At 38.0% G+C, this 23,670-nt stretch overlaps 1 protein-coding gene across 2 annotated transcripts in view; it reads left to right on the top strand.

Moving 5' to 3' along the window:
• The first annotated feature begins 182 nt into the window (after positions 1-182).
• The window catches only part of tmem131l (transmembrane 131 like), a 37,702-nt gene continuing 14,214 nt past the window's right edge, over positions 183-23,670 (top strand). The window contains exons 1-9 of one of the 2 annotated variants that reach the window (XM_042484565.1): positions 183-358; positions 1,102-1,175; positions 4,813-4,856; positions 13,792-13,863; positions 16,914-17,037; positions 17,177-17,293; positions 19,029-19,133; positions 21,538-21,615; positions 23,102-23,255. In XM_042484565.1, coding sequence (XP_042340499.1) covers positions 235-358; positions 1,102-1,175; positions 4,813-4,856; positions 13,792-13,863; positions 16,914-17,037; positions 17,177-17,293; positions 19,029-19,133; positions 21,538-21,615; positions 23,102-23,255 — 892 coding nt within the window. In that variant the 5' untranslated portion in view covers positions 183-234. The remainder of the gene's footprint in view (positions 359-1,101; positions 1,176-4,812; positions 4,857-13,791; positions 13,864-16,913; positions 17,038-17,176; positions 17,294-19,028; positions 19,134-21,537; positions 21,616-23,101; positions 23,256-23,670) is intronic. The other variant, XM_042484564.1, reaches the window with a different exon arrangement.

The following is a 23,670-nucleotide window of genomic DNA, read 5'->3' on the forward strand; positions in this document are numbered from 1 at the left end:
TTATTGCCTTTTTGTCACCTTGGTTATGTTTTACCTTCAGCGACAGACACGTAAACAGCCCTGTTGCAAGTGTCAGTGGTGTGTGTGCCCTCCCTGTGCGGTGCGTTTGAGCAGGCGGGGAGGGAGGGACAGAGGGAGGGAGCTGCTGCCGCTGCCGCTGCTGCTGCTGCGGGGTGAGGGAAAGAAAGACCAACGCAGCGAAACACAAGGTAGGCTGCTAGCTGAGAGGGCAGCATGGCGGGGCTTCAGGACTTCCAACAAGGCAGCCACTGTCACAGGAAAACGTGGATCAATATACTACTAGGAATACTACAATTACTTTTACCCTGCGTACAGCACGGAGGGGCTCAGCTGCAAGGTTTGTACTCACCTTTATTTTCCGTTTCGGGGGTGTAACTAACGCGACCGTTGCAAAAAAAAAAAAACGTTAATTTAGCTACACACTGACTTGACAGCAACCATTACACTGGAAAATAGGTGGCGAGCTTAATTATCCAAACAGCTTGTAAAAGCAAAATTGACGAAAAATGTTTTAAATTTATTTTCAAGTGAGCATATTTTGTGTTAAACCGACATGGAAGAGCAAACGTTTATGTTTTGTCAGCCTGCTAGTTCATGCTAGCTCCCAGTTCCTTTTGCTGTTTGGGTAAAAGAAAAAATGATAACTTGGTTATACAGGGAAGTAATGTATTATCTGGGCTAAAACTGGGTATTTAACTGTTACTGTTGTCGCTGCATTTAAGCCACATATTGTTGTAAGCTAACTCTATACGGCTAAACAGCCGTGTGTACTGCAGTGGCAGCAGAGATGTTTTCCAAGTTCGTTAGCCACCGAGCTAACCTTCCTGCTAATGAAGTAGCTAGCAAACAGCCTTTGTCAGTCTGCCGAGGCGAAGTCATTTCCTCACTTGTCTGTGTGATTAGCATCCACGCTCTTTTAGTTTATTCATTTATTATAACCTGTAATTAAAGCTAAGACTGGCAGTATGCAGTCTTATTTTTTAGTCTGTTTAAATATGATGCATTTCCCGTCGGTTGTTTTTTCCATTTTGCCCAATTTCAGAACCTCACTGATAATTTTATTTGCTTGCTCCTTCAAAGCACTGAGTCAGATGTCCACCAGCGTGGTCGAGGTCTGGCAAGCAGAGGATGCAGACCCATTAGTCCAACTTCAGGTAATCATAGTTTTTTTTCTTGTGGCGAATTTGTATGAAGGAGGAATTGAAAGTATGCAAAACAACAGATCATCCCAACAAATGCAGCCAGATGCATGAGCACGTGTGTGGGTAGTGCATCCCCATTGTGTTTGACTCCACTCTGCAGCAAGTTGAGTTGAGCGTATTTAGGTGAGGAAATAGTAGTGACCAAACACGATAATGTGTTCAAACTATTGTGCGGATTTTGTAGTTCTCAAGCTTAACCACAGTTCGACTATGAAGTAAAACTAGATCGGGAGGCCACCTGCCATGTGGCTCCTCCTTATTTTCTTTTGTACATAGTGTCCATTGTGGAGTTCAGTCAGAAGTACTCAATGAGAGCATGGTAGGAAAGAGACAGTCTTTATTCTGCTTTGCTGTTCTTTCCTGCATATTACTTACTTAAAGATTATTTCCTCCATCTGCAGACTGCATATTTTTTTAGGATCTGAGTTGCAATTTCCTTAAAAAAAAATCCAGTAGGCGGGTGTAGTGATTATGTAATCATGGTGCAAGACAAGCACAAACAGCAGGAGTTCTGTGCTTACTGATAACCTGTCATGAGGTCACCAGCTGACTGTCATGTTACCTGAGGGGGTGTGTCAGTTTTTTGTTTTTTTTCTGCATTCCACTGTAGATAGATGCAGGTGGTTCATCATTTGGGTCCCTTGAAAATAGGTTAAAATAATAATGCACATTACATCAGAATAGTTTAAATCATTTTGTAAAGTGTGTTTGTTTTTCAAAGATGAATGGTAAGGTTTTGTGAAATTTGACCAATATATTATGCAATTAAAAGCAGGTTTGCCCCCCACCCCAACATTGGGGAATTTGTTGCTATGTTTTGCAAACAAAATAATTATTTTGCAATATGCAATATACCCAGACCAGAAATAACACACAAGTTAATCAAGCATTGAAGATACTTCTCAGTTGTTAAGTAAATAAGGTGGTTTTAATAAAATGGAAGGGAGGTGTGTCCGTTTGTAGACATGCTTTTTCCACTTGTTTCTACCTTTCAGACCAATTGACAGATGGCAGAATTGTTGACATTGTTAGGTGTCATGTTTAGATAGGCAGTGGTGAATGGAGTGACTGTCTCAGTTACATGGGCTATGTGAAACAGAGCATGACATGGATGTCTTTCATCTATATTCCAGTGCTGCTGGTGGTCAGCTGGTTAAGTAGCGTACTTGCTGTAGGCACTCTGAAGCAGTGATGCAGGAAATACCGCGTCATGTGCTATGATATATATAGTAAAATAAAAAAAAACATATCAAATCTGGGTAGTAGAGATCATGACTTAGCAGATATCATGTGTATAATTTAGCTTGTAATTTTTGCCATCTTTATCTCATCTCTCTTACTCCAGATTACGTAAATGTTGACTAGTGTTTTGATTTGACTAAGGATCAGTTGGCTGCAAGTCTAAATAGGCAGTTTCCAGTCCCCTAGTGATAATTAGATTAGTTCAGGATATGGATGGATTTTAAGATTTAAGATTTGTGTTTTGTATACAGATCTCGGCCACATGTTTTAAAAATCCCTGTGTTCATTTAAAAAAATCCAATACATTTACAAATGGGGCTGCTTTTGAATATTCATTGTGCTTTATAACTCATCTGCAACAACAGTATGTGTTCTGTCATTGTCGTGCTTAATCAGATGGGAATTCTGTTTTGTCTTGTTCACTAGCGTGCCAAACTTCGAAGGTGCTGGGGGCATTCTAGGATATTATATAAAATAACAATAACAAAAGGATCATCAGTTGGAATTTTTTAAGCTGCAACCTGAAACATTTGCCATGTTAAGACAACAGATGTATGATTATTGATAGAGTCAGTATAGTTTTTTTATATTGCAGTATGTATGATAAATTATCTGTGTTTATTTCAGAAACCATCAGTAGATAAAATATTTAGAGAGTGATGTGTGTGTAGATCTTTTTTTGGCTTATTCTGCATATAAAGTACCTATTGTGATATCGTATCAATTATATGAAAAAAAAAACTCCATTAAAATTTCTTTAAATCCAATATTGTAGTTTAATCAGTCCTAATCTTTGATTTGCAGCATTCACTGCAATGGCTTAATATAACCAAAGACATGTAAGGGGCAGTTGCTATCTCCATAGAAACTATACATTACTAGTTGACAAATCTTTATAATTATGTTGACATTGTGTGGCCGTAAGCCCCCAGATTGTTCCTATGGAAACTGTATGTTCTCCGTTTAAAGAGACCAAAGCTTATCTTTGTAAGCCATGCATGGTGCACATAAGCTACTGCGCTGTAGGTAACAGTGTGCTATTTGAACTACTGTGTTGTAATTTTCAGCCAATCACTTGGTAATCCATATGTCCAGTGTGCACCCTGTTGCATGTTCATTGTTAATGGATTTCATGCATTACTGCTGGCTAGCAGATATTGAAAAATTCAGTGTTGTTTGAAAGGATTTCTTCAGATAATTTTCAAACTGATTCTCATTTTGCTGAATATCAACAATCACCTATGAATATGAAGAGAAGATTACACACCATCCACAAATCAGGGTTTGATCCAAGCCCCATTTTGTGACGATGATCAATCGGTTTTCTGTTAACTACCAAATGCACTGCTGGTCAGATTTCCCCTCCAGCACAGTTACTGGTGACTCAGTACATGGAGTATGTTGACATGTTGACAAGAGGTTATGGAATAGTTTATAGTGTTCACATGGCTCGGCGTAACTTGATTTTACCAATAATTCAAGTTTACACGATTTGTGATAATTGTATGATTGTCTGGAATAATTCTCTGTACTCTAGAGGAAACAAATTATTAGTGCTACAAAGTAAGAGAAAAATGGGGGAGGCATTGTTGATATTTATTTTTCATCTCAGTAAATTAGATTTTCTGCAACTACAAGCAGAGAATTGAAATTTGGTGATGGATGGATGCACAGATACTTTATGAAATGATTTCTTCTTATTAGAGACATCGACACTTTACAGTGTAAGAAGTAGCTCTCTAAGAACAAGAAAAACTTCACCAGTCATATGTTCACTGTATGAAATTGCTGCCTGTTTAATATATTATAATTTGTTGTTGTATTGTCATTAGTTTTCAGAGATGCTGTGTTCATTCAGTAATCCTGCAAGCACTGTGTGAGAACATGTAGTGTACAATAAACTGGATGTTTTATTCTGAGAACTACAGTATACTCTGCCAACAGAAATTGCTGCCTGCTGTCTAACCCTTGGCGTCAGTGTGGAAACGATGTAATGCCAATTTTAGTTTCCCAAGGCTATTCCAGTTTTTTGCTCGGATTTTCCTGGTTTATTTACAGCTAAATAATATTTTATGCAAAATAAAACCTTTGACATTTTGAGAAATAAAAGACAGATGCACAGTGAAACATATCAGAGCAGTTGGTTGTGTATCAATGTGCATCAGACCTCTTGAAAATGAAAATCATCATAGTAGCCAGAAGGCAGTTTGGCATACCGGTAGACTTACATCCCACGGAGCCTCCTGATGTGGTTCTTTCTAGGCCACAGTGTGAATGTAGAAATAAATGGGTTGCAGTTTGCTTCTTTGACCATATTGACTAAAGTGTATTTTTATTTTATTTTCAGGTGGAGAAAGAACGAAGAAAAGATGGTCTTCCACTCGAAGACGGGTAAGCTTTTTTTTTTTTTTTTAGTTTATCTTCTGTGGGAAAGGCATGAAAACTGAAACTCTAATGCTACAATGCATTATACATTCATGGCAGTCAGCAACCCCAGATGAAAAGGTGTAAAAGTCATTCAGACCATCTCACTTTGTGAATTAAAACATCGGTCAGAGAAAGTCACACATACATTCAGCCGTTTTAAAAGAACATTTACACTTGTATAAAGTTGATTAAAGGTTTCCACCTGTTCATGAGAGGCGCTTGAAAATATGGAGAAACTTTCCGCCAAGCCACATAATTACCAACAAACCCCAAACCAGAATACAGATTGCATCATACTGATGTGTTTTCTCGTGTTTATTGTAGACTAGAATTATACTGTAAGACAGAATGAAAGCCAGGCTGTGGCGTGGGTTTGGTTTGTGAACAGCCCAATGGAAAAACAAGTCTACCTCTGCATTACCAGAGAGTGATCGTGTGCTGTAGTCCAGACGAGAATTTTTCATTTAATGCAAGCATGTTCAGCAGACTACAAATGATGGTGAAGCTCTGATAAATGGTTTATGTGATGTGCGGAGTTAAACTGTAGCTGTGGGGTGACATGTTTTTGTATTCAAACAGACAAATGACGAGGAGTGGTTTCAGTTTAACAGGAGTGAAGGTTTCTAAAAAGCTTTTAAAAGTCTTCTCCTCTATGCAGGCTATGTTGTTTGTGTTGGTGAGTGAAGGGGTGTGTGACGGAGAGAGTTTTGGGGGCGTGTGTTAGAGAGGCACAGAACCAAATTCCTGACTAATTTTAGAACTCCTTGAAAGAAAAAGGAGGGTAGGTCTGTCTTTCCCAGCTGTTTCTGTTCCTGCATAAAATTGTTCGGGAAATAGACGTTGGCAGAAAAATATCAACAATTCATGCTGTTATTTCGTAATAGCTTGCTCAGGAACACAATAACCTTTATGCTTTTTTATCTCCTTCCTATTGATGTTAAATAAATAGGATTTAAGTAACGCATATATTTTAGCATTTCTGCTAGCCTCTGCTCCTCATTTATCTTTCCAGAGAAGCAATACCATTAATGTAAAGAGCCTAGCCCGTCCTATAACTTCAAGGGCTACATTTTCCACACTCAGCTGTTCCTGGCATAGAAGTCTGTACCTTAACAAATTACACTGGACAAAAAAGTAATATTTTATGTCACAGTAAACATTTGGAGAAAATTAGGTTTTCCTTCAATTTTTATAATTTAAAAATTGGTATATTACAGTATACAGTTGTGGGGATATGTGGAACATGTTTTAAATGTGCAGGAAGTTGTTAATGTGAGCAGAAATCTTGCTGGAACATTACAGGATTTATGAAGAAATTAAATGAATCCGTTTATCAGTGATTTATAAAGATGCCACCTGCATATTTTAAAGATGTTATTCCCTAAACAAAAGACACAAAGTAGGCGGGAAAGGTAAACTATGCCCTCATGTGTGCTTACTTAGCAAGAATAACGTAAAAAGGAGAAAAATTGATCTGCAGGAGACAAAAAAATAATTGAAAGCAAATCAGAATGGCTGAGAGCCTCATTATAGCCTTCTATTATAGCCTATTTTTATATTTTTAATTGTCACCTATCGCCTACACTTTTTTTTTTTTAACATGAAAAAAAAGACATTTCCACCATAAATTGGTGCACAAAAACTTCACTAGTATGCAGCCCCCATGCCAAGCCTCTTGTTCCACAGGCCTTTTAAAATGACAAGTTTCAGTCTTGTTGTAAAGTGTATCTAGTTCAGTTGTTGATGAACAGTGTGGGAATATGGCTATATTTACGTCTAGGAAGGTGAGAGGCAAAGGAGGCTTCATAGTGCTAGTTGACCTCAAGACCTCCAGAGCTGTGAGCCGCAAGGCCTCTCGTGCCAGGGTTATCAGGCACTTGGCAGGCCTGCCATCACTCTCGCCCAGCCTAAAGAGCAAAGCAGGCTGCAGATACAGAGGTTAATGATATCTCTGTCTGAGTCCAGGGCAGTATTAAAATGTCCTCACTGTTCTCTTTGTCTTTTTTTTTTTTTTTTTAGCTCTTTTTACTTCAATCTCCTCCATAGTAATTTCTTTTATTACCCTTGCTCCCTCATTCTGCTGAGATACAAAAAAATATTATCTTGACACAGACCTCCTTTTTACTTCACTATAGTGTAAATATTGTGGCACACATGGTTTTAATTTCACCGTTACTCTTATTGTTTCATAAATACTTGTGAACACCAGTTGACCTAAACTCTCCACTGGTCCTAACCTCTCCCCTGGAGCACGGCTGAGGTCACTGCTAACATTGACTTTATTTGAGTTAGATCCAGGGGATCAAATAGCGCCAAACATAACTTGTTATTTTTGTACTGTGGCTGTGGACAGAACCCTTGGACTACAGCTCAGTGGCATGCTTGTTGAGAGGTTGAGATTTTCTGTCAGGCCAGCTGTTGTTGAATTCAGAGAAAACTGAGTTACTCATACATATGACAGGGTAAATGTCCTCCATCACCTTTTTTAAGAAGCACATAGGAACCTGATACTGCAAAAGAACCGAACACTACACACCATTAAAGAGAGTGCAGCATGTTTCTACCTTGCTTTTTAACACTGAATCTGGCTTTTAGATATTAAAAGTAAGTAGGTTTGCACCTGCATTAATCAAATCAATGAATCATGGACATGGTTTAGTCTTTTACTCAAATAATCTTTTAATTAGATAAATGGCTGTTATGTTGAAACTGCTGACCTTAGATTTCAAAAGTCAATGAAAGATCTGCCATCACACAAGACTCCTCTGCAGAGGCAGACAACCTCATTTGCCCTCACATTTGACCTCTCATATGCTCACCCACACACATAGCTTATCTGCTTTGACTGTTTGACAAGTTATGAATTAACAAACATTTAGAACTGCCGAGAGCATTAGAGAAAGAAGCACTTGTTATGCAATAGAGTAAAGAATGTCCCTCTGATCAAGTCAAACCCGACTTCCATATTATTTGTTCTTTTTTGGTGTAGAATTGCATTTCTTATTATGGATTAAATCTACAGCAAGAAGAAAGAAAGAAGTATTACAAAAAGAAAGTATTATGCTTTTGCAGGGGATAAACCGTGTGGCAGTATGACAGTTCAAGTGAACGAAAGGCTGTAACTCATTGTAAGAGTAGGTGTGTGTTCATTGTGAAAGGCAGAAACTTAGAGGTGGTTACAACAGGTTGTAAAATCTGTCTGCAAATAATGTCAGCCCTTAAACGGCTGTGCGGTTTTAACTAAATAAAAAACTTCCAAAATAAAGAAGGCTAATCTCTGAGAATCTGACAACAAACAAACACTGACAGCAAGCAAGCAAGCATCACCTGCTGCTGCGCTCAGGTCTTAGTGGTTGGTAGCCCACAGTGAAACATCTTGTCAGCATCATAACATTAAAAGAACAATGAATCAGGGATTTTTTTTTCCATTCAATATTAATAGGAACAAGAGCTAGATGTTGTTAGAAATTGGAAGTGCATCCTTTCAAACAAGCAATTAATAGCATGTTCACTTCCTCAGTATATAGTAAACGCTTGTGTGATCTTTGAGTGTGTGTTAATCATTGCCAAGCTTACGCTGTATTTAGCCTTAATTAACTAGTGCCTAATGCCCTAACTATAAACTATCTAAACTATCTATCTAAATGCTGTAAACTAACTAATGCCCAGGAGAAAGTATTTCTTGTGAATTCTGCATAATCTAAATTGTATCCGATTATAGTCACATTTTTTTGGTGCATGTACATACTCTCAGTGCCAAAGTGAGATTTCTTTTGGAGGAAGGGTTGCATCTTTTTCTGTCTTTTCTGTGTCCATTATTCTGCCTCCTTCCAAGTTACATCCCGATATTTCAGTACCCATTTAATTGATAATAGACATCTATTATTACCGATTTTATAATGGAAAAATTCACAGATTACCAATATGGCAACCGATATAGTGAACTTTTGAGCTGGAATGAAAATAGATCATTTCTATGAACTCTGAACTCACACTGTGAGCAGCGTGTCCTCTCGCCTGTCACTGTCACACACAAACACCTGGCAGGAGGGGGGGGGGGGGCCCTGGGCTGAATCCCCCTTACAGCTGTTATGCAGTTACTGAGAGCAGCAAGCATGGGAATAAATGACAATATATTTCCTCCTTGTTCCCTGATGATCTAAATAAGTTACTAAATGTGTCTCTTGTTGCTTTTTAAATATAACGGCGCTGAGAGGATCTAAAAAGCTGCTAAATAGCAATAAAGTTGGCACGTTAGTAATCCTCTCTTTCCGTCACCCTGGGACCTTAGCTTGTCCTGTACGTTTGCAGAATGATGGGGCCATTGTTTATTAACTTGTATGTATAACTTGTATAATATGTATTTCAATGTGGCTTACGGTTAAAACACCCTGCTCCACCGTCTGCTCTGCTGTGACGCTTGCTTTGGCACGTGTGCCTCAGAGTGCTGAGAGTTGTGTAAACAATGGAGTTGGAGTACGCTGTGCTGGACAAACTGTATAAATGAAACCATTTCTGAAACACCCAAGCATGGTTTTCTGCATTATATGGTCTGTAAAAAAAGGTTTCTTATCAGCACATATCGGCAAAAAATATGCAGATGCCGATGTGCTCCGATATGTCCATGAAAGGCTAATGTTGGACGATAATTTCGGTAAACTGATAAATCGGTCAGACTCTAATCGTGACATCAGTATCTGTAAACTATAACGGCTTGCAGTCTTGGAGGTAGTTGGTGTCTTTTTGTGCTGCAAGCTCCTTTTACCCATTGTGGATAATTATTCCAGTTCAGTTTAGCCTCAAGTAAATTGTTGTTTTATATGATGACCGAGCAGATGTCTTTTTGTACTCACTATGTTGATTGTTGTTGGGGCACAGAGGCGAAAAACCAGCACCTGATAGGGCAGAGTGGAAGGAAGATGAAGTGTGGCTTGGGGGTTTTTAGTCTTTGTTGGTGCTCTTACCATTTTTGTCATCTCAGCATTGACCCCTTTTCTTCTTCTGTTCCTTGTCAATTCATAATATAGGCTTTGTAGCTGTTGCTCAGAAAGTGATCCAGTTCAGTAGAGATCTGACACAGGTGGAGAGTTAACTATGTGAAATACAACCAGCAGGAAGTCTTATCTGAAATCTACATCCCCACTGGTTGATATGTTCTCCAAAGCTTGATCTGACAACGCAGTGTGTCAAACTTGTAATTTTGTCTCCCAGCAGAAGACTTGAAACTATCGTGTTAAACTCTTTGACCACATTAACCAAAACAGAAGATATAAGTCTGTACAATACTCTCCGACCTTCCTGTAAACCGTGGCTGTCCCCACTGTCAACAGACTGAACTGAGATCAGTTTGATAACCTGCAGACTAACTTCACAGTGTGAAAACATTTGACTGGGCTGGCCACAGTATTTCTATCAAGCTGTGATCTATAATGGAATAGGAATGTTTATTTTAGGAAAAGGGATGGTGAACTGTAAAAAATATCGTAAATGAGATTGACAAATTAGATTGCTGCCCTAACAGGAAACTACCCAGTCAGAGCATGTTTTCCTAACATTCACTTTTATTATATAACCTTGTGCACTGTACTCTTCCTTGTTCTAGATGGCACTGCCTGTTTTTGATGCAATGGGTATTAGGCTGACTATATAAAATATTCAAAGTGTTTTGGACATGAAGAAAGTTTGTTATCAAAGTTTCTCAGCAGAGGCAAACAGTGGAAGTTTTTAGTGGAAAACATGCTTCCAGTCTGGGTTCAATCACAGCAGCATTTATAAACTTCATTTTATTCATGAGTTCATTCATAAGTTGTTCATTTTTATCCGCATTCGAGCCATAATTTTCCTTTTAATGATTCTTTCATTTTATTGTTGTGATGCACTTGGTAAAGTCAGTTTCAACTTAAGCTCGATGAAAAAAACTATTGATAATATTTCTAATGTTTAATAATAGCCTAATGATGATCGAGGTTTTACTCAGTTTTACTGAATTAGTAGTACCGATTCTACAAATATCTACAGCTGTCTGTAATGACAGTTGCTTACATTGTCAGAGAACCTCGCCGATCTGACACAGTTGGTAAAATTGCATTTCTTCTTTACCACCACAACATGTCTAAATCAGTTATTACTAACTGTGTGTGTGTCTGTGTGTGTGTGTGTAAATGAGGCTGCTGTGCCAAGTTCCTCATTAATTGAGATTTCTAAAAAAGACTCAGGTGTACGCACAGCATTATTATTCTGATGAAAAAAGAATGAGTATGCACATTTTGTCTTTGCATACCTTTTTTTAGTTGTGAGTCTGCTCAGCGTTTTATGCTTCTGGCCTGTGGTGTTTTTTGCTTGGTCCATAACAGATTCACCTGTTAGAGTGTTGTAAATCGAACAGCTGCTTCCTTCATGTTTTTAAGAGTTTATTTATGAGACATGCCCCTTTCAGCGGGAGAATGTTTCAGCAATCATTTTAGTTTTTTTATGAGACAAATTCTCTGCTGGTTTTGACAATAAGAATACAGACAATAACAAAAACTTAAATTCAAGTCTGATATGTCAGGATAGATGTCACATCAGGAAGAAGGCAGGCTTAACCAAGGAAATAGTTGTGAAAGTAAGTTCTGTAAAAAGGAAAGTGAGTTGCCTCATGTCCAGCTTTGTATTTCTTGCAAAATTCTTTATTGCTCATGTTCACTAGTATGTTAAAACCAGACAAGCTTGCAAGACTAAGCCTGCACATTGTGCATTTTCTGTTGCCAAGTGGCATATTTTATTGTTTCAAACACATTGTCTTCAAAGTCTAATTAGAGAAAGAAAATTAACTTTAAGTTTGTTAAATTCGTTATGGAGTTTATGTGGCAAATTAAAAAAGCGGAACCTAATTGGGAAATGTGATTTAAAAACAGTACGCTACTGTGATCAGATATTTTGGTCATGTCATCCACACCAAGAGGTAATGTTGAAAGGATTCCTCATCATTTGAAATTGTGGTTATAGTGTGTAAAGAGTTGACTCCTCTCTGTCTTAACATGGTCCTTGCTGCAGCACTGTGTTGGTGATGGAGTATATATGGTTCTTGGTTCAGCGTCCTACCTGTTCACTTGTAAACCCAGTCTTTGTGTGTTCTGAGCAGCAGCGTATAACCATGGTAAAAGTTGCTCAGTCTGTATATCAATCTGTATTGATATTGATGCATTTTCTCTGAAATGGCTTCTAAAAAGGATTTTTATAAACAGAATAATTATATAGAAACACTAACCTTTTAATAAATGCCATAATGGCATTATGCACATTGTTTTTCAAACCAAGCATCACACCCTACAGTTGAGGCCTGTTGGTGCAGTTTGGCACGCTGGTTTGGCAATAGATTAGATCTGAAACATTTTGTCCATAAACCTTTTTCACAGCAGCTATTTTGAATTGTCATAGAGGAGAAATCACAGGTTGTATCTGATAACAAATAATGGGTCAATTAGTCAAAGACAAAAAATTAATCAGTAATATTTTGGATCATTTTTTTAGTCATTTCAATTAGAAATGGCAAACATTCTCTAAAATGTAAGCTTTTAAAATGTGAGGATTTGCTTTTTGAGGTTGTGATAAACTGAATATCTTGGGTTTTGGTTTGATGTTTGATGGACTCTACTGTAGTTTTATTAATTTTTGGTCAGTTTGGTGATAGGCTGTGTTTTTTCAGGTCTATTGTTGCTTACAGAGTAGACAATGAGCAGTGTAAGGAGGGATGCTCTTTAGGTGAGAAATAGTTATATAACATACAAGTCATGAATCCAGTAGAAACAGACGGAGGAAAACATACAGAAAAAAGACCTCTGTAAAGCTGAACACTTGTGCTCCTTCCACTTGCTCGCTTCTGTTGGTCAACAGCTGTGTGAGTCTTCTGTCAACTAGATCTAGTCTTGCCTTCACTCAGGCACACACACACTTGCACAAACCTCAAATCAGCTGCTGTTCCCCTGCTTTTAGGCACCCATTCCCAGAGCTCATTAGCACAGGATGTGACACACACAGTCACCAATAAAACACAGTGGAGCTCTAAAAGTAGCTCCTGGAGAAAGACTGGAGACGATAGTTTGCTGTTTTAACCCTGACTTGTGGTTGATTGCTTGTATTTAGTGTTGCTTACATGCTGTGTGAAGCAACATAGATTTATATGCACCTGCTATGTTGGTCCAAAATGGGAAGTATTTGTATGACATTTATATCATTTTGTTGTAGGTTAAGTACATTCAACTTATAACTGATTAAAAATAACCCCTCTCTCAAGCTGCATTGCTTCCTATAGAAGGCTCACAGTGTAGTTTATAGTGCACAGTGCCTGAAGTGGGACATATTATTGTGCTTGTGAGCATAGCTGTATCAGTCCTACAAAAATTTTAACTCTGGAAATGTTCAGTTTTCTTGCAGATCAGCCTGTTACTGGTTCATAGTTTGTCTGTTTTACTGAATATTGGGGGGGGGGGTAGCGTTATCTAACACAATATTAACGTGTTTTCTAGTTGCACCCTTCAGTGTGGTGTGTAATTATTTTCATATGCAAAGCCTTCATTTGAATCATGTCCATGACTTGCAGAACTTGCCTCCCCTCTTCATGTGGTAGTTATCTGATTTCTGTGCTGGCATGATTGTAGTCCCTTTGGCAGGGAAGTTAGTGGTCTGTGAAGCAGCTTGGGGCAGTAATAGTTTTGACTTTTAATTCATCTTTCTGAACTGTCACATGCTCTGTGGGAAAGGGGACACAGTGTTCTTGTCTTATGGTGTCAGGAAAATATACAAATGTTTTCCCTCTCATTTTTTAAAATGTTTTTAGGTAAACTTATGAGATTCAAGTACTTTTCTTTTGCCTTGCCTCATGTTTTCTTTTTTCTTGTTCTTTCCTTCTCTTCACCAGCTCTTCGTTATATACACGGGAGAATGGGAGGCCCTTGCATTTTCAGCCCCCAGCATTGGAGTTTGGGACGCAGTAAGTACTGTTCTCACTTCCTGGTTTAATATGACTTGCTTTAACAAGTATGGATTTTATTCATTTTGTTCTGAAAATGATAAAAAAAAAACCTTTATTATACACCCAGTGACAAAATGTGGAAAAGTCTACTGAGTCAAGTTAAAATAAAATGGTGCCATCACTGTAAGTGACCTGTCACTGTGATGAATGCCACAGAAAGGGAAGATTTCATAAAGCAAGGGACCCTTCAGCCTTTAAGAACAGACAGGATGTCCAAGTATGGCAGTAAGCTCCTTTTCCCAGCATCCAGACACATACTGGAGAGGGTTGACCCCAGTCAAATGGGTTAAGAACTTCACTGTTTGCCTCCATACTCCCAAAACAGAAAAAACATCAGATGTAATGCTGTGTTTGGACAGCAGTCTGCATTGCTCCTGTTCAAAGCAAACAGTCACAATCAGCACAATCAATATTTTGTGTCATATACTTGGAATGTAGAAAGCAGGCAAATTACCAAAAAATCTTAATGGCACTTGGTAAATATTTGACTGAAATATTGCTGCAGGATATTTGCAGTTGAGATCAAAACAGCAATATGAGATCGAAGTTATGCATGTATTTCAGTTGTTTAAAACGAAAGTAAAAATCAAACTTTCTCAGACAAACAGGAAGTGAGAGATGCGTGAGTTGAGGCATGTCAAGACCGGTCATGACATGTTGCACTAGTATTGGAAGGTGAAGTTATTTTTTACGGACTTTTACTCACTTGAAATTGGTTTCCTAAATCTTAACAACTTACATGAATGCTGAAAGTTGCAGAAAACAGTGTAGTAAAAGTGCTACCTGTGTACTCCAGGGCTTCCTCTGCAGAGAAAAGCACTTGTGTTCATACAGACATCCATTGACCCCACGCTAATTATATCAGGAGTTTTCCCTAACCAAATACCATGTGCTGCTTGGTGCTTATTTAAGTACGACACACTGACTGTTGACCCAGTCTTGCACACAGCTTCGGCTGAATGGAAGACTATCAGTATATAGTTTTTGATATCTGCGACAAAGATTTAGGTTCCAAATTGTGCAGGTATAGCTTAGCGTCTTGAAATCATTGCTGATATAGAGACATATGTCAAATATCAGAGGACGTAAGTCTTCTCAGACAAAACAAAAACCCTTATCAAGGACAAAAATTTGTCGTTAAATAACTTGTAAAAGTTTTCAGATCAGATCCTACTGTGTGCTAACAAATATTTGCTGTCACCGCTGTGTAAACATTGCAAATGTTACAAAATGAGTACACACAAGCACTTGGTTAACATGTAATAGTGAGATAAGTTATGAAGACACACGAGGGAATAACCAGTTATTCTAATAGTACTTATAGTAGTTTGTTATATTCTAAAAATAGTTCCAGCTGCTGCGCTGCCAGTACTGTGTTGTGATAGCAGTGTCCCTTAAACATTTATAGCCGGCATTTTGACAATTCTCAGTGTGTATGGGGTACATCCTACCAGGTATTTCAAAGTATAGTATTTGCAACTTCAGGAAAATCAAGATATCTACATGAAAATCCCAGTTTCTTCCAAAATTCTCAGATGACTATGTAGTTCATTAAAAAAACAGTTAATTTATGTTAGCTTGTTTCAATTTGTAATTTTAGTAATTTTAAGCTTCATACACAAAAAGCATAATATACCTATTTCACTTTAAAAGGTTATGTTTTGAATGTGAACACAAACACAACCTGTGAAAACTTTACAATACAATGCAATGCCATAAAGCAACATAAACTGTGGCATCAAAACATGACATAAAGATGAACCAGCACCCCAGTGAACAATGAAAACTTTAAAGTGGTATTATAGTATTTGTTGCAGAGTTACAGTGTTGGATTGCAGATTTTGGTTATTGTGACTACCCTCTGTATATCCAGAGGAATAAAACTAGAATTACATTAAAGCCATGCATACACTTTGCATTATGCAAGATTATCACTAAGTCTCATTCACCTTGTAATGTAGCCCACATGAAAGTTCCTCACACCCCACCTCAGTCAACCATGCATGGAAACACTATGAATTTTGGTTCTCAGTGAAATTGCCATATAATGTTCCCTTTGTGTTACAACAAAGGGTCATACACAGAGATTTGTATATGAATTAAATTGGTAATATGATTGAATTCTGAGTTTAGTTATCTTGAAGTGCATGTGGAAAGGGTGCGGTGAGAGGTATTAATTGGCTGCTTTAGTTTGGGTGTCACCAAGCAAAAAATGTTGTGTAGTGACATGTCGCTGTAAAAGATTATAGCAGAAGTGGCCAAACCCAGAGAGCTAATCTTTGTGCTGCTCTAACCTAAAGCCTTGTCTTAACCTCCATTATGCCCTTATTTGTATATGTGGTTTTACTTATTACACAAATGCTTTTCTTAGACTAAAAATGAGGATATTATATGTTACCCATCTGTTGACAAGAAGCAAATGGCAGATGTTCCTGTTACAGTTTTAGAATATTGACAGAATGCAAAGCACTTGTTGACTTGAATGACTCCCATGATGATTTATTGTTGTGATCGAATTATTCAGCTAATCTCCAATTTGTAAACACTGACATGTGGCAGATTAAAGTTTCATCTAATGTCAATTTGAATTAATACAAAAGCATGAGTCTGTTTCTCTAGTTCTGCATATCTACATATTAAGTGTGATCTCAAGAATTAAGATGTTTGTTAACATGAATTCGCTAGGTTGTAAATTATGATGATTATGATATACGTGGAGAAATGCTGCTTTCATAATGTGACAGCATATAAAATGAACTGTTTGACCCTAGATGTCCTTATAGAAGTTATTAAATAAAACATTCTCAAAATTAACATTAACCACTCCAGTTCTAATGGGTTAGATGTGCAGCAGTATGATCTTTTTTAAGCTAAAGGTAATTGTGTGTTAACAGTTTTTTGCCCGTAAAATTGGGTGTATATCAGTTTCTAAGCTTGCTACAGTGCTCAGTGGGTAATGCTGTGTTGAGAGGCCCTTATCTATGACACTGTTCTGTCTGTGTTTGCAGGCCGCTGGGGCTGCCAAGAGCTGAAACCATATATATACACAACCCCAGCCAGGAAGTTCCTGTGACACTGCTGTCAATGTTTACATCCAGCAGGCATTTTTACATACCTTTCTTTCACAGAAGGGTAAGTTTACATGTGTGTGCGTGCCTGTGTTTAAGAAATGTGTACACCTTTAGCTGCAAAACTTCTAATGTCAGTTGTGAGTCTTGTTCTTTGTAGGAATGTCTTAAATAACATCTCATGTTTCATCTCTCTGTCCTAGGTGATCCCACCCAGAGGGAAGGCATCTTTTAAACTAATTTTCCTCCCGTCTGAGGAGGGCAATGTAGAAAACACATTATTTATAAACACATCGGCCCACGGGCTCCTGTCATACCAGGTCAGTACCATACACCTCTTGCTGTTCACTCTTAGATTGTGTTTCTTTGGCATAATGGTGAAATCCCACAAGTGGTCGTCCTTCTCCCTCAGCTTTTATCTCGAGATAGTAGAGTGATATTTGCTCACATGTTGAATTTGTTACCACAGTGTGTGTCTTTTCTTTGACAGTTTACAAAGAAAACTTAAATCACATCAAAAACTGTGTTTCTTTAATGATCTGTGATCCAAACCAGCACCAGACCACACTGCTGCTCAGAACTTAGCTGGTACCCACCACTTTTTTTTAATTTTCATCCCTCCTGCTCATACTCATAAACAAAGGAAGTCACATACTTAATGGTTTATTAGGCTTTTGTTTTAAATTCACTTCAGACCTCACATTGCATGATCATAATCTGAGAAGCAGGATTCTCACAGTAGATCACTGTCAAACAAGTAGACATTATGCAGAAAAAGTGGTGTTATTATAGTGAAAATCAATTTATTCAGTGCTTCACCATTGCCTCCAGCTAAAATGGCACTTTTGTTTCTTACAGCTTTTATGATGGCATACTTCACCTCAGTAGGCCTGTCTATGTTCACTCAGAATAATGCAGCCTTGAAATGCGCATTCACATGCTTCAAACTACTGTATCTTCTGGGTTTACATGTACTCTGGTCCCTGGGTCTGCCTTGTTATTCCACCCTAACTGGTTGTGCCACCACTTCAGGGTTTACCTGACCCCAGACAGCCATGTCTTTCAGATTTCAGCTTTAGTTTTTAACATGCATGTTGTATGTCACTAAGGAGCAGTTACAATGTTTGGTCTGGTATCAAATTCAGCTGTTAGTCAACCAAACTGGAACTAAAGCAAACAAGAATGACCTGTGAAGATTTACTCCAAATGCATTACAAATGCCTATTATGTCGCATTTGTGAATTTTCCCCATCTCACATTAAACCTGCACCACAGTGTTTCTCACATGGAGCTTATAATGGCAAACAAACACGCCCAGACACGCAGACACTTGGACTCCCATGCACTACTTCCAACAGTGCCACTCCCTCCACGTGCCTCAAAGACATGTAAATGTTTCAGTCATTTGCTTGTTTTGTTTTATGTTACCAATGAGACCAACAAAACAAATCTTTGATGTGCTTTTTTTTCCTGAAACACATATCTGTTGACTAATTATACAGTAATTATCTTCCTTTCTATTCTCTTTTCTGTACAATTGAAACAATAGTGCCATAGATTTACATTATTATTAAGCATAAATAATGTTTGGATCTCAGTATGATGCTTGATCTGTAAAAAGATGAACGGATTACTTAACAGCAATTGGTTTCTGTGCTAATACAGTTAACATGGTTGGTCATCATGCTGTGAAAGGCTGATGTTACTGTATGCCAAACTTTTTTGGATACTTTTCTAGCTCCATGTAAATCCTTTCTGACCTGCAGACTACACCATTTGTCTGTTTGTTTGTTTTTCATCATGAAGCAATGAAAAAATGTTTTATACAAATGTTTGTCTTTGAAAAAAATGCTACATTATTAGCAACTTGATATTAATTTCTTTTATTTATAATCACAAAACATCAGCTACCATGTTAGAAACTGCTTCAGAAATTCAGATTAAGCTTAAAAATGGCACTCTTTTGTTGTGCCTCTTCACTGCCTCCTCTTAATAAAATGCACTTAGTGTTGACAGAACTTTTATATATGATAACTGTTGTTTTTTTTTTTTCAGGTATTTGGTGTGGGAGTTCACCGGGGTTCTTTAAAGTCTGTCCAAAGAAAGGATAGTCTGCTAGTATTCCCTCACATCCAGAGCATTAAGCTGACCCAAACTCAGGTATGTATCTAAATGTCTCTGTGCTGGTTTGTGCAGGCCATGCAACAGTGACTAACAGCTCATCATTGGAAACAGCTGATTTCCCCTTTTCCTGCCAGCCCTGATAAACAGGCGACTGCATACTATTATACAAAGGCTTTGTGATACAACACTGACAGTCTCTTGCTGTGGTGAAACTACTGAGCGTGTGTGCAGTCTGCACAAAGGATGTCGCACAGCAAAAACTTTCTTCCATGCTTAAAAATGTAAATGTTTACATGCAGAGTATAACCACAAACTATCCATTTAAAATGACTCATACTTTGTACAGTCATTTATTTGTACATATTTCAAAGCCATGCAAAAACCCAGACAGCCAATAACAAATTAGTGCACATTTTTAGAGGCATTGAAAGTGTGTGAGAAGTTATCTGAGAGGAGTCCTCGCCTCCACAACAGGAAATGGGGTGGCAGTTGCAAAATGTCAGCTTGGCCAAGTGCAGACAGACGTTAGCTCCCATAATCACTCAGACTGCTGCTAATGCTGAGTACAGACTTTTGTCCTTCCAAGCTCCAAACGTTTTCAACAAATAGTTAACAAAAACATTCTCCACCTATATAGTACGCATCATTAAGTTGGCACACTTCACAATTCATATTGTGTCAGTTTTCTTTGAATTTCTGTTTCATATCACACATATGATGTTTAAGATGTTATTTTGTTCCATGAAGCTGAGGACAAGGTCGCTAGGCTTTGTTTATTTGTAGTATATTTTAAGAAGTCATAATAGATAGATGTGCTGTATGATCGTATGTGTCACTAGAAGCTGAAAGAAGAGGAAGTCCCTCCATTCAATTCAAACCAACATAGGCAAAATAGAAAGCTGAGGCCAATTCAGGCATAACTATCATACTAGATTTGCTAGAACTTGCGAAGGGCTTGTGGTGTTTGAATTTTTGACCAAAATGCTTAAGAGGCAACTTCACATCCCGGTTTAGCTTGAACACACCGCCTTCATAAATGAACCCTGACACATGCCACAGCTGCAGATCTTTTAGAGACCAAGTTTTATTGGATTTTTTTTTTGGTAAGAGGAGAAAAACTTATGTTGCAATAAACACTATAAATGGGACCAGAGTCAAAACTGTGACAAAGTAACTGTACATGCACTTTACTGAGTGAATTTAATGTTAATCAGTTGTGGAGGAAGTATTCAGCTCTTTTACTTAAGTAACAGTACTAATATAACACTGTGACCATTGCTTCGTTACATGCAGAAGTCCTGCATTGAAAATGTTGCTCAAGTAAAAGTTATTAAGGATAATCTGGGAAATGTGCAGAAAAACTAAAATAAAAATAAATAAATAAAATAAAACACCCCCAAAACACCAAATTATTAAAAAATAAAACAAAAAAAAATGCTAAAATGTTTATCAAAATAGTTGCCAGTTACTCAGTCACTCATCCAGTAGATAATTAACTAATTACTAAATAAAATTTATATATATATAAAAAAAAATTGTGCTTGTATTTTATCAACTCCTCTCATGTTTCTTCTTATAATAAATTATTATTATAAATTTGTAAAGTAACAAGTGACCAGAGCTGTCAGATAAATGTAGTGAATGAAAAATAACAGTATTTCACTTTAAATGCAGTAAAGTAAATGTATAAAGTGGGATGAAAATAAAGACATTTTTTTACTTCAGTACAGTACTTGAGTAAATTTACTTAGTCACATTCCACCCCTGATGTGAAGTTATTCTTTGGTTGTTTAAAATTTGACAAGTCACACTGTAACTAATGTGCCTTTTCTGGTGCAGTCTTGCATAGTTTTGCTTTTTTAAAATATAAAACTTAGCACAGAAAAGTATATTAGCAGTTTCATAGCTGTAGTCCTCTTCATTTAATTTTATTACTACTAGATGGAAATTGAAGGAATGTTTGTCGATGTAATAGATAGTTTAGTGTTATAACTGAGAGCTTGTAACACATCGGTTTAAAGGCAGATGCACTTAATCTGTATCCAATATTCCCTCTTCACAATGTCCACCATGATCAGCATGGAATTTAGTGATTTCCTGGTCAATGTTTAAACCACATTTAAAGATTACAGGAGTTGACAACCACAGTGTTCAGTGGTTTTGTGGTCTGTGTTTGCAGATCTGTAAGTGCTCCTTTTTAATTTGCTCAATAAGCTGCTCTGCTGAAGTATTGAATTTTTATAATTTGTAGTACATGGCTAGTACCACTAGAGTTCATTCATCTGTGGCCTGGAAGTAGCAACTGATCATTGAAGGCCTTTTTGTTATAAAATATAATAGATGAACACTCAAGTTGCTGATGTTTTACTTTTATATTTATTGCTTACATGAATGTATTCAACCCCTGATTACATGGTCTGTTGTGCTGTTTCCCCTGCAGGAAGATGCCTCCAACATCACTATACTGGGTCTACTCCTGGAGTGCAACTTACCGAAGAGTTTGTTCAACAATCCTCAGGTACCTATGAAAGATCCCCTCTGCATATGTTCTAAGATATATTAAAATATTCTCTTTAGATTTATAATATGTGTCTGATATGGGTTTGTGTTTTTTCACAAATAAAGGTCTGATTAACTGAATATTCTTCAAATTACATCTACGCCTTTAAAAAAAAAGATATCTGTCATTTCAAAAGTTTCACCTACTTTACTGTTAAGTAAGTTCCAAGTGTATGTGCACTGTAGGTTTAAAGTTTCTACATCAGACTTGTGTAAGCTGCATAATGGACTTGGATTGGCTTACGTGCTAGTTGTGATGTCATGGAGACAGAGAGGACCTATTTTGTCCAGACACTCTACTGTATTGTAACAATATGAGTTTTTATTAATTTCTCTTAATTAAACATTTAAGAAACATAAACAACATTTTTGAATTTAGTAGTAGTAGTTGGAGCATTAGGTCACTGGGAGGACTTTGAAGGAAACCACACTAAAGTACAAAGGAGAACATTTAGCTAAGTATTTTTTTGTTGTATGATCCTTGCACCTTTTTTTAGCTCGTTCCTACGTCGCAGTGAGTGGTGGGTGTTTCTCACTGCTCTCGTCACTCCTGCTCCTTTGAGCAGAAGGACAGCCAGTCTGACTCTTAAACAGACAGCCGGGCTTGTCATCGAAGCGCCTTCTGTTTCCTCCAGAACCCCTGAGGAGGGCAAGAGCTCTTGCCAGACTTTTAATTGCTTTCTCAAGAGACTCTGTAATTGAGGCAGGGCTCCCAATGCTCATGTGGTGCAATACACATGATGCAAGAGACGTCTGCAGACAACCTAACTATATTGTCATAATTATGCAAACTGAAATTATCCTGCCGTTCTTTTGCATGAGTTTCCCAGCTGTGACCTTCGGCTTGTATCCAAGATCAACACCTGCTCCTCAGTTCTTTTTCAAGACTTCGTTAACATGATCAAGAACTGGCCTTTAGTCTGTGTCGATACCACTCACAGATTAAATGACCTTACAGGAAGTTAGCAGTAGCCTCTTGGTTTCAAGGGATTAGGTTTGCTATTGCACCCTTGTGACCCCTGGTGGCACCAAGACAGGGCATCTGTCTACAGGTCGTCAAGTGCTGATTCACCCACTGGTTTGCAGTGAGATTTGCACTCTCCCAGTACCGACCTGTCAGCTTTAAGAGGGTGTTAGTCACAGGGTGGGGTGAAGGGTGGGGGGTAGTAATTTGTTACTGCCTGCTTGTTTCTCTCTGTCAATGTACAGCATGCACCTGGTTACTCTGTCAGTCGTAGCAAAAACATAATCATTATTTGTTTTCTTTTAGTAACCCTTCTGTTTGTTTAATTCGTACATTCTTTGTCTCCTTAACATCCACCCTTTTTGTATATTTGTCTTTATCTTTGTTAGTTTATGTTCAACTAAATTTCTCAAATCATTGTTATCATGCCTTTTCCGTCTGTGTGGTGCGTGACTGGTATGCCTTTCCTGTCCTGTCCCAGGGGTCCTGCCTCCAGAGTGAGGAGCGCCTCAGTCTGCAGATTAATCTGTCGGCGCGTGGTGACCGGCCCACTGACCTGGACAAGCTCAAGCCTTACGTCATTGAGCACATTTTGGTGCTGCTGATGGCCCCCACTGCTGGACAGGCTGCAGTAGGTGGGTCTGTTTGACCTGTCTGACCCAGTGTCTGGAGGCACATTAGCTGCTGGAATGTGACAGTGTTGCACAGCGTTACTTAAAAATACCACACAGCTTCATACTGACTGACACTAGAGTATTGCTGCTTCTTTAACCTCCACTCAAATGTCCTTAGTAAATGTCTAAACCTGTTCTGTGGTGGACCACTATTGAAGAAAAAGTTCAGAAGGGTTTTAAAATAGTGTTTACATTTTGACACTAGACGTAGACTAAATGAGGCTCGCTGGAATTGCATGTGACTGCTTTTCCGTTTCTCCTGAGTCTTGTTGACTTTGAGTCTGGGGAAAAGATAAGATAATGTTAATGGTTCTTTTATCCGATAAGAGAAATATAAGAAGAAATCAGTTCTGCTCTCCTGTGCTTTCTGTCCAGA

This window comes from Plectropomus leopardus, chromosome 4 (genome assembly GCF_008729295.1).
Source record: "Plectropomus leopardus isolate mb chromosome 4, YSFRI_Pleo_2.0, whole genome shotgun sequence".
Taxonomy (NCBI): domain Eukaryota; kingdom Metazoa; phylum Chordata; class Actinopteri; order Perciformes; family Serranidae; genus Plectropomus; species Plectropomus leopardus.